This window comes from Stylophora pistillata, chromosome 4 (assembly GCF_964205215.1).
Source record: "Stylophora pistillata chromosome 4, jaStyPist1.2, whole genome shotgun sequence".
Taxonomy (NCBI): Eukaryota; Metazoa; Cnidaria; class Anthozoa; order Scleractinia; family Pocilloporidae; genus Stylophora; species Stylophora pistillata.
In genome coordinates, this window is record NC_142522.1 from 22,167,954 (window position 1) to 22,182,546 (window position 14,593).

General features: G+C 43.3%; 2 protein-coding genes across 2 annotated transcripts in view; one reads left to right on the forward strand and one right to left on the reverse strand.

Moving 5' to 3' along the window:
• LOC111323655 (uncharacterized) overlaps positions 1–14,593 on the reverse strand; it is a 30,595-nt gene that overhangs the window by 1,368 nt on the left and 14,634 nt on the right. The window contains exons 12-23 of the mRNA XM_022927062.2: positions 7,200–8,405; positions 6,486–6,584; positions 5,845–6,336; positions 5,452–5,502; positions 4,599–5,238; positions 3,510–3,547; positions 2,808–2,861; positions 2,380–2,503; positions 1,753–1,849; positions 1,146–1,219; positions 937–1,051; positions 1–425 (exon numbers count right to left, since the gene is read on the reverse strand). The exon at positions 1–425 is cut by the window's left edge and continues 1,368 nt beyond it. Coding sequence (XP_022782797.2) covers positions 341–425; positions 937–1,051; positions 1,146–1,219; positions 1,753–1,849; positions 2,380–2,503; positions 2,808–2,861; positions 3,510–3,547; positions 4,599–5,238; positions 5,452–5,502; positions 5,845–6,336; positions 6,486–6,584; positions 7,200–8,405 — 3,075 coding nt within the window. The 3' untranslated portion in view covers positions 1–340. The remainder of the gene's footprint in view (positions 426–936; positions 1,052–1,145; positions 1,220–1,752; positions 1,850–2,379; positions 2,504–2,807; positions 2,862–3,509; positions 3,548–4,598; positions 5,239–5,451; positions 5,503–5,844; positions 6,337–6,485; positions 6,585–7,199; positions 8,406–14,593) is intronic.
• Positions 8,492–14,369, forward strand: LOC148732890 (uncharacterized). The gene has a single exon (XM_088758199.1). The coding sequence runs from the start codon at positions 8,896–8,898 to the stop codon at positions 13,612–13,614; it is 4,719 nt and encodes a 1,572-aa protein (XP_088614325.1). The 5' UTR covers positions 8,492–8,895; the 3' UTR covers positions 13,615–14,369.

Here is a 14,593-nt window from a genome sequence, read left to right on the forward strand (position 1 = left end):
GAACTGCTTTCTTTCAACTGTTTTGCAGCAGAAGATTCGCCCAAGTTGCCAGCTCTCGTAATTATTACCTAAATGTACCAAAGCATCCTCAGTGCCTTTCACTGACAATTTCGCTTTCTATTTAAATATTAAGGAGTAAATAACCGCCAGACAAACGATACGGCTAGCTTTTCACAATTACAGTAATTGAGATTTGGGGATCTCTACCTAAACCGAGTCACATTTTACAGGAGTTGTTCTGTTGTTCTGTATAATACACCTCTCTCGAGCCACTTGGGGAGGGGCTCTCATTGACATCATGTTTCTTAAGCCAAGGAAACTGAAATAAAATAATTTATTCCTACTGGAGAACACATTCATTCTTGTCCTTTGAAAGCCTAGCATTGGCGATCACTTTTTGCACATGGAGCGCATCCTGTTCGGCCCTGCAAAGAAGTGCAACAAAGAAACGCACTGAATTATAATCAATTTACAACGTTTATCACCGTTACAGTCTCCATAGCATTGCAACCTGCTGTTCTTGTAATGGGAGGCATTCAACTCAATCAATCAATCAATCAATACTTTATTTACCCACGTAGCGTCAAGGAGCTCATAGAGATCGTTCAAAATACGTACGTACTACATTTACTATATTTATGCTACACCGTTGACACAAATCTGGGCGGTTTTCTCCTAGTTTAAGACGCAGTCAGAGAGGGTATGGGTAAAACTTTCTCCCGCTACAGACTGTCCTTCAACAGGGAACGAAACATCATTCGCAAACCATAGTTTTATCCTTGCACTCCAGGGGAATATAGCTGCAAACTGTTGTATTTTGACTGCTCTCGAACCAAGACCTCTCGACCCATAATCCATCGCGGTAACCGCGGAGCCACCCCGTCTGCAAACGTTAAATACGTGACTTAAATGTTGCAAATGCCAACATATACTCACTGTTGAAGCTGTGTGTCTTCAAACTGCACCAACTGATCCCTCCTGTTGACAACTGACACCAGCTGATCAATTAACTCTTTTTCACGGTCTTTTTGTTCCTCGGTCTTTTGCCAATCTAAGAAGCGAAAAGTTCAATTCGTGTAACTCTACAATGCAAAACACGTTCACGGGCTGCATATGTTTTTTCCAAAATTTAGTCTTGCAGTTACCTTCCAATTCCAGGATGGCTCGCAGTTCTCGTTGCAGCAGATCCTTACTCCTTTCCAAATCCTCTTCGTTTTTCCTATTGTAAGGCCGAGACATTACAAAACAACTTCTTATGACCTTGGTCATTAAATAAGGGTTTCAAAATGATCTAGGAGTGCACTGATGCTGCTTTACAACGTAAAATTTACACCTCCCTCTCAACCAATCAAGTTATAAGAAAATTAGATCCCCGTTTGGTCATGCGCGGTTTCCTACAGTGTAGGCTGGTCACATGTGCTTTTTTCCTTTTTCTGATTGGCCGCTCTTATCATTTTAATTCTGGTTTTCCATACTTGCCCTAGAGCGCCCTATCTCGAGCTAGCGGTCACCAATAACGCACGAAAAAACTTAACCCCTTATAATTCGAAACAATAAATGAAAAAACCGACAGCCGAAAGCATATAATTCGCCTTTTCTCTCAGTGGATGTCAAGTATGAACCAAAAGACTCTAAGGCGAACCGCGCTGGTAGGCTTTGAACGGCCCTTACGAAAACTGTTGAGTTTAACCACAGTACACATTAGGCTTGTCTATTAATTGAAGTTGAATAAACGAAATTTAATGTACTTACAGTAAATTCAGTTCCCCTTGTCTTCTGACCAGCTCGTTTTTTTTGTTAACCAGTACGAACCAGTCCTGCATAAGTTTCTCTTGTTCATCTTCACAACCTGTGAAATACATTCAACACAAAATGCCCGACTAACACTGTGCCAGCTCTCATTCCCTTCCTCTGGCTCAGAAGAATCACTCTTATTCAATCATCTTTTGACTGAGTCCTCTTCCACTTTGTTTCATTCCAATTAGCACTGGGAAAACAGGTTTTTACTAGTTGACTGATTGTCTTACAAAACTACTAGAAAGGAGTGGGTTGGTGAAGGGAGGGTTCAACTTGTGAACTAGACGGGATGCTTAATACAGTATATTAAGCTTCATCGGGGACCGCGCAAAGGGAGGGGCTGGGGGAAGGGATATAGCCCCACCCCCACTTTTGTGAAAAAAACTTCTCTTTCTAAGCATGCCTCGTTGGCTGAAGCTTATGCGTTCTCTTTAGCCTTCCGACTCAAAAATTTCCTGCGCGGGCCCTGTTCCATTATTAAAGTGGTTATTTTCACACTCCTCGTCTTGACTTGACTGATTAAGAAAAACCCTTCTTCACGCTGTTTAGACAACAGATAGTAAGGTGAACGCTTTATTTTACCTTTAGTCTCCATTGCCCGACGAAGCTCAATTTCCAGTTTTTCTCCAACCTTGTCCAAAGCTTGCTGTTGTTCTTCGAGCATTTTCAGTTCTTCGCGGACGTAATCATAGGTGTCTTGGAGATCCTAAAATATCAGTTAAGAGCACCTGATTTAACTCTCTTCACCTTATTGTTACCCATAACACCGTGACAAAGTTTTTTTTTCATCATATATGCTGCGCGAAAAACAGGCAGTGATACCTTCTTTTGTTTTCTACCAAAGTCAACCTAAAAAATTAATCGTCATTTGATACGAGACCAAACTCTGCTGTTTACTTAAAAAAGAAGGGCAGATAAGCTAACCAGATCTATAAAGTTTGACCGTAAAAGGTTAATTTCGATTTTGCAGACACGATCACATCAACAGACAGAAAACGACGAAATCTTACCAGTGTAGGGTCCCCTGACTCTCGTCCTTCGTCATTTATAATACCGTCTTCATCCTAAAGAAGAAAACCAACTAAAGATTATATACGTTCGTAATTAACGAAACAAAAAAAAGGAATGAATCACACATTCTCAAATAATGGTAAAAATTAAAACTAGCAAACAGTTATGGAATTACATCGAAAAAAAAAAACAAAACAAAACAAAACAAAGACAGAGTTCTGTGAATTGGAATACGGAACACGTTTGGACTGAGGGTGGTTACACCAAAACTAAAGGAATCACAACCGCCAGTGAGTACAAATGGAAATATGACAAGGAGCCAATCAGAGCTTACAGTAAAATCATGTAAATTTCCTGAAGCGCGGGAAAACGCGAGTCACCAAGTCGTTCTTAGGCCATTTCCGAATTACCCTTAGCCTCTTTTTCAAAACGAGGCATGGTGCTCAGCCAGTCAGGTGAAAATGAGTTTAATTTGAACGCGAATGAAGACGTATCATAATATTAAAGGATGAGCACCAGGACTCACTTTCTAAAAAAGGCTTAAGGTAATTCGGAAATGGGCTACTGGTCTTTAGTTTTGAAAAGTGGCTCGGGTTTTCGGGACCATTGAATCACTGAGCGAAGAAAAGTAAAACAAAAGTAATCCCGGATAACTTTCGACTCTCGAAGAAAAATCGCTCTATGGTATGACTCTGAGTTACCTTGGATAACGCGTCTCTTGTGTCATCATCTTGAACACCTGTGATAAAGACGAAAATAAATCTATCTGGACCAAGCGGGAACTATGACTTTAAAGATATACCGTCAGTGCAGTGTCAATCGTGCCTCAATGATTAGGATAGTCTTGTTCGAGAAAGCAAAAGAAAAATGCACAATTCAAGCTCGGTCATCGGGTAACGAATTAACCCTTTTACCTGTAAAAAGGGGTTTGGAATCCAATTTCTCTTTACATTGTCATCCCCGAGACAAAAATAAGGTCACGAGAATGAAGAAAATAATCCCCAATTTAAAGTGCACCTATACCCAAAACTTTTTTTCCGCTTAACGAAATAAGCTTATTTTTTGGAGTATTTCTCTGCAAAAATTTCTTAATTTGCTCAAATCTTTAATTTTCTGTTCCCAGTCAAAATACGGAAAATCGGCCGCCATCTTGCCCCACGACCGAGTTTAAAGAGGAATGGCTCTAGCGGGTAATGTGACGTCAAATCGAGAACGCGAAAGTCTGCATTTCACACATTTTCACTTGTTTGGGAAGGTTGTCGTCGATATTGTCCGAAATATGCCGACTAGGTGTGTTGTATGAGGAATGTACGAAGCGCGATACCCTCTTGCAAATTTCGCGCGTTGCTACATCCTTCTACAACACACTTAGTCGGCATATTTTCGGACAACATCGACTACAACCTTCCCAAACATGTGAAAATGTGTGAAATGCAGACTTTCATGTCCTCGATTTGACGTCACATTACCCGCTAGAGCCATTCCTCTTTAAACTCGGTCGTGGGGCAAGATGGCGGCCGATTTTCCGTATTTTGACTGGGCACAGAAAATTAAAGATTTGAGCAAATTAAGAAATTTTTGCAGAGAAATACTCCAAAAAATAAGCTTATTTCGTTAAGCGAAAAAAAATTTTTGGGTATAGGTGCACTTTAAGGAGCTCCCGATTGTCCGACAAATTCTTTTTGTCAGTATCATAGGAAATGTAAAAAAAAAAAAAAAAAAAAAAAAAAAAATTTTGGAGAAAATTGCTAAGATAGTTAATTCATTTTAACTTCGATTAATTCTCTTACCTTGCAGTGTCCCCACATTTCCCTGCTTATCACCTTGCTGTGCTCGATCCGATGGCACCTCAAAAGCCTCAAAGTTCATTTTCCTGCTCTTTACGTACGCTTGCAGACCTGCATTGGGTCCGCGCGTTTTGGAGCGTGGAGGCGGCGCGGGATCAGAAGTGTTTTTCACCCCATTTATCGCAGTACGTTTGGAAGATTTTCCATGTGACATTTTTCTTGACCCTTCCTGTGAAGGCTTAGGGCTTTGAGCACGCACTGAGTTTTTGTCTTGGCCAGCATTATCAGAGTTACTAAGTTTTCTGTCCTTCTTTCCTTGATTCAAAATTTCTCTAATTCGCTGTAGTTCGTCGCTTTCTTTAAATTCATTTTTGGGAGGTGGTGATAATTTTCGTCTGTTTTCATCATTTTCTTTATCCTTGAGTTTTAGCGGACGGTGCTTTAGGTTCTTGTTGCCAACAGTTTTCTGATCGTCACTAGTGCCGTCAGTACCAGTTCCATCAGTGTTACTTTCCTGGTTTGTCTTTTCAGTTGTCGTTTGTTGCGGTGAGGAAGCTTGTTTCTGAGCCCTCTCGTTATCAACGGCATTTTGAACCATTTTTTGTGCTTTCTCAGTGGCCTTCTTTCGTTTTAAAAGTTCCTCCTGCAATCAGGCGAAATAACATTGTCTACTAGAAACTATAAATACTTTCCCTTTCATAAATCTGGAATGAAAGGTAAATAACGAAAAAGAGAAAAGGACTAAAGGAAGATCAACACCTCCAGAGGAGTTGACCTTGTGAGGGTGCGAAGTTCATTTTTTTTTTTCATTTGGTTTTTGTTTGGCTTCAACTCATGAATCAACCGATCAACTAACCTTTCTTTGTCTTAGATTCTCTTTTTTTCTTAAAGCCTCCTGGTTATCAACCTATCAATGACAGATATGAGTTCGTTTTTACTCTTAACTTTCTGATGTGATTAATATACATCTTCTCCTTAAAAAACATAAGTACAATCACAGTGTACAGCAAACAGGTGTCGAGAAAAATCAAACCTATCAGTGGTGGGTTTAACCTTGGAACAATAGTTAATTAATAACAGCTTGACGGGAGAGAGAAAAAACAGTTCTTTAGTTTTCACTTGATACAAAATACACACACAGAACAGCAAAGAATCGTGCCAATCAATACACTCGCAATGTGGCAAAAATAATAAAACAAGCCTGACACCAATCTATCAGAGGAAAACCTTTTTTAGGCCATCTCGTTACCATTTCCTTTTCTTGAGGACCACCTTCGCGCTCATCTGAGTCAGCGATAGTTTTATCAGCGGTTGGCCCTTTAGAAGCTTTGGCGATTTCTGCTACTCGTTCCCTAGGTAACGCACCGCTAGCCCCAGCCTTCTTGCGCGCGTCCATGAGTACTTGGCGCGCGAGGAGTTTTATATCTGCCTGATTCGCTGCGTCGTTAGTGGAATTTTTGGGTGCTGCTTTTGGAGATGCACCACTACTGCTTTCAGATTTCTCATTCTTGTCTCCTGCATCAGACGAAATTACGCTAGAAACTGCTGGTCTTTCATTATCTCTAGCAGGGCCTCCATCCGTTTGCTCGCTTTTCCATTCGTCAAAAGAAGGGATGAGGGGTGGTCGCCTCGGGGGAGCGGGAGCGGCCCTTTTCGGGGTCCTTTTCGCGGGGGATGCATTGGGAGATGTTTGCTGTTCACCGCTTGTTTCTGATGTTGTCGGCCGTGACCGTCGGTGTCTCTGAAAAAAAATGGTTATATTAATAGTCATTCATTTAACGTGTAATAAATTTAATTAAAAAGTTTTCTGGAGCTCTCATCTTTTTGTCCTTGACTTATAATACATAGCATTTATGTTTTCCTCTACATCAACAACAACTCAACACTCACAGTGGGAGTAACCTCCGTGGGAAGTCTCGCTGTCCACGGATCATCAGATGAACGTACTGCCGGAGGGGGTGGGGCACGCCTTTTCTTCGCGCTAGTCTCCTGCAATGCAGAAATATATCAATTTAACCCTCTGACCCCCAAGATCCCATTAGTCATTCTCCTTAATGTCTTAGGATTTTCATTAGGAGAATTTAGTATTTGATCAATTGATAATCCCCTAATTGCTTTTTTTTCTTTATTCCCATCACTTGTCAGCTTGTTTCTGTATTGTTACTGTAAGGAGGAGTTCTGTCTTGGTCACTCAGAGAGCTAAACTGTTGAAACTAATGGCAATCAACTGATTACGAACTTCTTCACTGTTCACTGCAAACGCGAACAACAAAATTTACCTATGATTTCGCTAACATCTGTATTAATTCTAAGAATATACAACAGGAAAATAGAACAAATTTCCCCTTTCCTCAACAAATGCGACCATTTTCACATAATTTCCTGGATGCTAGTAGCTTAAACAGGGCTCCTTGTCTCCCTAACCCGTAAAAGTGACTAGGATTTAATTTCTCCTTACAATGTCACCCTTAAATCAAACATTAAGCTCGTGAGAATAAAGACATAATCACCAACTAAAGAAGCTCTTGGATACTAAACAAATTCTACTGAAATGCGAAGAGAACATACAAATGTTAGCGTGCGTAAGGCTAACAACATCCTTACCGCCGGTTTAAGCGCAGCAGACGGAGAACCCGTCCCAGATTGGGCAACTCTATTGACGTTAGTTTTCTTTTCCGTGCTAGACTTTCTCAATGAATCAGCCTGCACGGCGCTATTGTTATCATTCACACTTTCATCATCATCGTCCTCAAACGGATTATAACCCTTTGTTGTCGACTCTAACGCAGTGTCCTTGGTCGCTTTCTTTGCTTTGGGTTTAGTTCTTTCTGAGCTTTCATCAGTCGCATTCGACTTTTCGTCATCGCCTTCATCGAACGGATTATAATGATGGGGATACGACAGTTGTCTTTTTATCATACCCAATGTTTTCTTCTCGACGTTTTTATCAGTTTCTGCTGCGTCTCCTTCATCGTCGTCATCGTCAAATGGATTATAACCAGTCTTATTGTCCTTCTCTGCAGAGCTATCAGCTGTCACATCATCGTCGAAAGGATTGTATCCTTTGCTGGGCTTTGTGGATTTTGCAGGCGAAATAGTTGTCTCATTTTCCTCTTCGTTATCGTCCTCATCGAAAGGATTAAACGGTTTTGATTCGGTCTTTTCTTTCTTATTTACATTATCGTCAGTCTTTAAACCCGCATCCTCTTTGTTATCAGTCTGATAAATCCTTGGGGGTTTTGGAGGTGGTTTCGAATCACTCTTTAGAAGTATATCTTTCTTCTTGTCGCCATTTTCCTCGACGGAATTTTTCCTATCTACGCTTGTATTCGAAGAAGTCGTCCCAGTGTCTTGCTCGTTTTCTGTTTTGTTCAAGTTAGATTCACTTAAACGACTGGCAGAAGGATCAGTCGACAACTCGGGCGAGGCAGTTTCATGGTCCTTCTCCTGATCGTCCAAAAATGGGTTGCACCCTTCTTTGCTGTCCTTGGAGGCGGCCTCCTTGCTGTCTCCACCGCTATTATTGTCTTTGTCATTGCTATCATTGTCTGCTACAGAAGCATCATCTTGTTTTGTTGGTTCTTCTGTGGAGGTCACCGTCATTTGTGGTGGGACGGGTAATCTTCGGGGTCTGGGTGACGTCTCCAGACTGAGTGGGCTCGGAGGGAGCGGTTGCCGCGTCCGACTGAAGTGAGTCTTGATCTGAAACACATAGGTCATCACAGACAGCTTGTCCGGGATAGGTGTGAACATCATCTGGGTGGGGTCCAGAAGACGTGGAATTCCCAGCTTCTCAAAAGCGGTAAAAGCCTGAATGATTCGAGGTAAAAATAAATAAATAAATAAATATGTCCGATAATAATAGTTTATTTTAATCTTTGTATTACGCAACGTTAATTCTCTCGGACAATGTCACATATTGCGCGTGACATTTGCATGTAGCACATATGGGCTAAAAGTAGATCACGTACTTGATTATAACAAACAAAGAAAGCCTGTAACTAGTTAAGACTAAGTTTAGCGGTTACAACCGCAACATTCTTGTATTTCCTTGTGTATATAAGACATTGTTGTAAGAGGTTAAGGCAGAACGAATTAGAACGAATTAGACGTATCAGAACGGAACGGAATTGTAAAGAACTGTGAATCTACGAATAAACGCATTTTATAGCTTGGAAATATACAGTCCTCATTTGATTGTGAACCAGCATCGGGAGTAATCTCGGACATTTGGTCCTTCGAGCCGGATACTGTGAGTTGATTGAAACGATCGCCTTTGAAAGACAAAAAAGGATTGGACATGGCAGAAGCCGCGGTGAAGACCAAACGAAAGACACGAGGTGGACACAAGGCTTATGTGAGTCAAGTCTTACCAGAAGCTAAGGGCTACCTCGAGGCCCAGCCTACTGCAGAATCAAGACTACGAATCGCGCAACTCAAAGCAGCGCTTGAAGAGCAGCTCGAGAACTTAAGAAAGCTAGACGAAGAAATTTTGAGAAACCTTGTGGAAGTGGAGGGCGTCACCGACGAAGATATCGCTGAAGAAGTTCAAATTGCTGGAAATTTGAAGGGTGAAATCAAGGCCATAACTTCGAGTCTGACCGAGCTTCTAACGCGGAAACCTGAAAGCCCATTGAGCCCTCAGCAAAGCCCACCAGATGCGAGCGGTGATGCAGCCACAACTCAGAACGTGCGAGTGAAGCTTCCCAAACTAGAAGCTAAGCGGTTTAACGGAAAGGTAGAAGAATGGCAGGAGTTTTGGGACAGCTACGAGAGCTCTATTCACAAAAACCAGAGCCTTTCAAATGTCGACAAATTTGCGTATCTGCGTGGTCTTGTCGGGGGAGCTGCGAAAACGACCATTGCTGGACTTGCGCTCACAACACCCAACTACGAAGTTGCCGTTGATTTGTTGAAAAGCAGATTTGGAAAGCCTGTTGTAATCGAGAGAGCGCATGTCAATGAATTGTTGAACGTCGCGGCAGTTTTCAGCGGCAGGGACACGGCAGGCCTTCGTAGACTTTACGACCAAATCGAAATTCACCATCGCGGCCTGAAAGCATTGGGCATCGATGCCAGCACGTACGAAGGAATTGCTGTGCCATCCATTGTTGGCAAATTGCCGGAAGTGGTGAGACTTCAAATCACCAGAGGAAAGAACCACACAGAATGGAAAATGGACGACTTGTTAAAGGAACTGATAAGCGAACTGGAACTTAGAGAGGAACATTGTGCGATGAACAAGCAGGAAAGGAACCAGAACACACGAAGGGACAAGGAAAAAGAACTGAACACTGCTAGCGCTCTGCTAGCAAAAATGAACGATTTTTGTGCGTATTGTAAGGGCGGACATGCCCACCAGGATTGCGACAATGTTACATCAGTAGAGGACAGGAGGCTTTTGTTACGTAAGTACGGTAGATGTTTTATTTGTGCGCGAAAGGGCCATATTTCTCGTGATTGTAATTCTAAGATAATTTGTAGTATTTGTAAGGGGAAACATCACGTTTCTATTTGTTATAAGGGCGGTAGCGCGAATAGGGATCAATTCAGTCGCACCCACAATGGTGATTGTAATGACTCACTGAATTCCAACAATGCCGGTAATGCTTTGCTCGCCCACACTATGGGAACCGGGGGGAGCGATGCGCTACAGAATAAGCAAGCGGGCACCAGCCCCACTCTTCACGTGGGAACCGTGGGAAGGGTCGCCCTACAAACCGCGCAAGCGGTTATTAAGGGTGACAAAAGGAATTTGAGAGTACGAGTGTTGTTTGACGCTGGCAGCCATCGATCGTTCATAACAACTAAAGCGGTTCAATCAGCGGGGTTATCAGAAAAAGGAAAGGAATGGATCGAAATTAGCACGTTTGGACAGCAAACGAAGGATAGCGGATTGAAGGGAGTTTATGATCTACAAGTGTTTCCTTTCCGGGGGGGGAATGGAATTAAAATCGAGGCGTATGAGGTCCCCACCATTGCGCAAATCAGCAACGAGCACATCGAGATTAGGAAAACTGAATACCCACATTTGCAAGGGCTTTGGTTTTCGGATGTCAATCGTGACGAGGAGATTCTTGGGGTCGATGTACTGATCGGGGCAGATTATCTGTGGTGTTTCCAAAAGGGGAGAACCATAAGGGGGGAGGTTGATCAACCCGTGGCCGTGGAAACCTGCTTGGGATGGGTGTTGTCGGGTCCACTAAAGGGATTTCGCGATGACACGCAAATTAGCGTTAATCTCGTTGGTCACGTTTTGAATCAAGAATTACAGGATAGCGCTCGGAAATTGTGGGATTTCGAAACCCTAGGAATAAGGGAGGAAAACGAGGTCCACGAAGCGTTGAAAGATGCCATTTCGTTTAACGGGAAAAGATACGAAGTTGGCCTTCCATGGAAAGAGGGACATGGGCCTTTACCTAACAACTACCGAAACAGTGTGAAGCGTCTAAAGGGCCAGATCGAAAGGTTGAAAAACGTACCGGAGAATTTGAAAGCATATGACGAAATTATCAAAGAACAAGCGGAAGTTGGTATTATTGAAAGGGTACCGGAATTAGAAGCGCCTGACAAAGTCCATTATCTGCCACACCACGCAGTTATTCGGAATGAAGCCAAAACAACAAAGGTTCGCGTGGTTTATGACGCATCTTCAAAGGAAGGCAAAGGGGGTGTGTCGTTGAATGATTGTTTACATGTGGGACCCACTTTGTCGCCATTGTTATATGATATTTTGATTAGATTCAGGGAAAAGCGCGTTGCGTTAGTCGGCGACATTGAAAAGGCCTTTCTAAATGTTGAGGTCAAATTGCGTGACCGGGATTGCTTAAGATTTCTTTGGGTAAACAATGTCGAAAGTGAACAAGTAGACCCGGTGGTTTACAGGTTCTGTCGGGTTGTTTTCGGGGTAAATTGTTCACCCTTCTTGCTGAATGCTACCCTCCAGTACCATTTGGACGCATTTACCGAAATCGACCCAGAGTTCGTGCGTGTAATGAAGAGGAGCTTTTACGTTGACGATCTCGTTACCGGTGACAAGACCACCCAAGACGCCAGTGAATTGCATGACAAGGCGAAGACAAGGCTCGCGCTTGGTGGTTTCAAACTGAGGAAGTGGTTGACAAATAGCGAAGAATTGAGAGAGAAAATACGACAGTGCGAATTGCGTGACGAGTCCAATGTAAACAATGAAATTAAGAGCGCCGACGAAAGTTATGCAAAGGAAATGCTGGGGAGAAAAGAGGGAACGACAAACGAAAAGGTTCTCGGGTTATCGTGGAATTGTAACGAGGATTTGTTTAATTTTGAATTATTTGCGCTGGCAAAAAAGGCAGACGGGTTGGCTATTACGAAAAGAGGCATTCTGAAAATTGCAGCAGGTATGTATGACCCCCTTGGCATCATAAGTCCCATACTTGTCAGTGTGAAGGTCTTGTTCCAAGAGTTGTGTTCAAACAAGGTTGAGTGGGATGAAGAGTTGAAGGACGAGGAGAAAAAACGCTGGGTTAGCTGGATCGACGACCTCAAGGGCGTAAACGAAATCTCCGTGCCTAGATGTGTTTATAGAGTCCCCCAGGGCCAGATTAATTGTTCCTTGCATGGATTTGCTGACGCTAGCAAAAAGGCTTATTGTGCCGTGGTTTACTTCGTGTGTGAGGCATATGGGGCTTTCACCGTAACGTTGCTGACTTCCAAGACCAGAGTTGCTCCACTAAAAACGCAAACGATACCGAGACTAGAATTGATGTCAGGGAGAGTGTTGGCGAAGCTCATGGAGACTGTACAGAATGCTCTGAAAGAAGAAGTAGAGATCAAGGGTTCGCGAATGTGGCTAGATAGTAAGACAGCGCTCTGGTGGATCAACAACAGGGGTGAGTGGAAGCAGTTTGTGCGCCAGCGAGTAAACGAGATCCTGAGGATAACGCGAAAGGAAGACTGGGCGCATTGTCCAGGAGAGCAGAATCCTGCTGACGTTGGCTCAAGGGGTGAACTGGCGTCCAGGCTGAAGGAAAATAAGTTGTGGTGGAGAGGTCCAGCCTGGTTGTCCGGACCAAAGGAAGAATGGCCAGTGGCACAGATCTGCGAAACTCCACAGAGCATTGATGAAGAAAAGAAGATGACCGTGACAGTGACTGGCGTGACAAGCAAGTTCGGAATCTCGAATGTTATTGAAATCAATGCGTTTAGCCGACTCGGGAGGTTGTTAAGGGTAACCGCATGGGTAAAGCGTTTTCTTTTTAATTTGCAATGCATTAGAAATGATACCGAGAAGAGAGAGGGTATGCTGTGTGGGAGTGAGATAGCAGAGGCAGAGCGAATTTGGATAAAGTCCTCCCAAGATGAACTTAAGAGTAACAGAAACTACGAGGATTTAGCCACAAAGCTGAAATTGATGGACCATGGTGGACTCTTGAGATGCAAGGGCAGATTGGAAAATTCGGATTTGGAGCCAGAGTCACAACAACCCATTATCATTCCAAGGGACCACAAGCTGACGAAACTAATGATCGAGGAATGTCATCGAAGGACGCAGCACAGTGGAATACGGGCAACACTTGGAGAGCTGAGGTCGCGGTTTTGGGTGCCGAAGGGTAGGCAGGCTGTAAAGAAGGTTTTGAAGGAGTGCGTGACTTGCAAGAAGGCGCAGGGAAAACCCTTTAAATCCCCACCTGTAGCAGCACTGCCAGACTTCAGAGTTAGAGAGTCCACACCGTTTTCGAAGGTAGGTATAGATTTTGCTGGTCCGTTGTTCGTCAAGTCCCAGACAGGAGAAATGGCGAAGTGTTATTTAGCATTGTTCACTTGCTGTGTAACGAGAGCGGTTCATTTAGACTTGGTTGCTGACCTTACGGCGACTACGTTTGTACGTTGCTTACGAAAATTTGTCGCGAGGAGAGGGGTTCCATCTTTAATCATTTCAGATAATGCCAAGACTTTCAAGGCATCCGCGAAGGTGATAAAGCGATTGTATGACCACGAAGAGGTGAGGGCACACTTAGAGAGCAATCGAATAGACTAGAAATTTATTTTGGAACGGGCTCCTTGGTGGGGCGGATTCTACGAACGAATGGTTGGAACAGCGAAACGTTGCCTCAGAAAGGTTCTTGGAAATGCGAAGCTGAATGCAGACGAATTATTGACTGTCTTGACCGAAGTAGAAGCAACCTTGAATTCACGTCCCCTGACGTATGAATATGACGAAGTTGGAGCTGAAATGCTCACACCATCTCACCTGATATATGGACGTCGGTTGCTAAGTTTGCCGGAGGAGGCGAGAAACGATGAAGAGGAGAGTGAGACAGGCATTCTCAGAAGGTTCAGGTACCTCGCAAGGTTGAGGATTCATTTTTGGAATCGGTGGAGAAAGGAATATCTCACAGATTTGAGAGAGCATCACCGTGGTAAAAAGGAAGGTCGAAGCGATGTAAGTGAAGGTGAAGTGGTCTTAGTGCACGAAGACAATGTGAAGAGGAGTAACTGGAAAATGGGGAAGGTTTTAGAGCTGATTGCAGGCAAAGATGGCGAGGTAAGAGGTGCTAAATTGAAACTAATCACTAAGGGAAAACCCATCTTTGTCAACAGAGCCGTGCAGAAATTGTATCCTTTAGAGGTGTGTAGTGTGACGAGAGAATCTGATGAGGGTAACATAAACCCGGTGGGAAATGCAGTCAAACAAACCCCTTCGGGGAGGGAAGTCCCACGGCGGGCAGCTGCACTGGATTCGCGTTGGAGAACACGAGTCATGCTCGATCACTAATCGGCTATATTTTCATTAGTGCGACTGACTGTGATTACCAAATTGTGCTTGACCCTGACAGGTCAAGGGGGGGAGTGTGTCCGATAATAATAGTTTATTTTAATCTTTGTATTACGCAACGTTAATTCTCTCGGACAATGTCACATATTGCGCGTGACATTTGCATGTAGCACATATGGGCTAAAAGTAGATCACGTACTTGATTATAACAAACAAAGAAAGCCTGTAACTAGTTAAGACT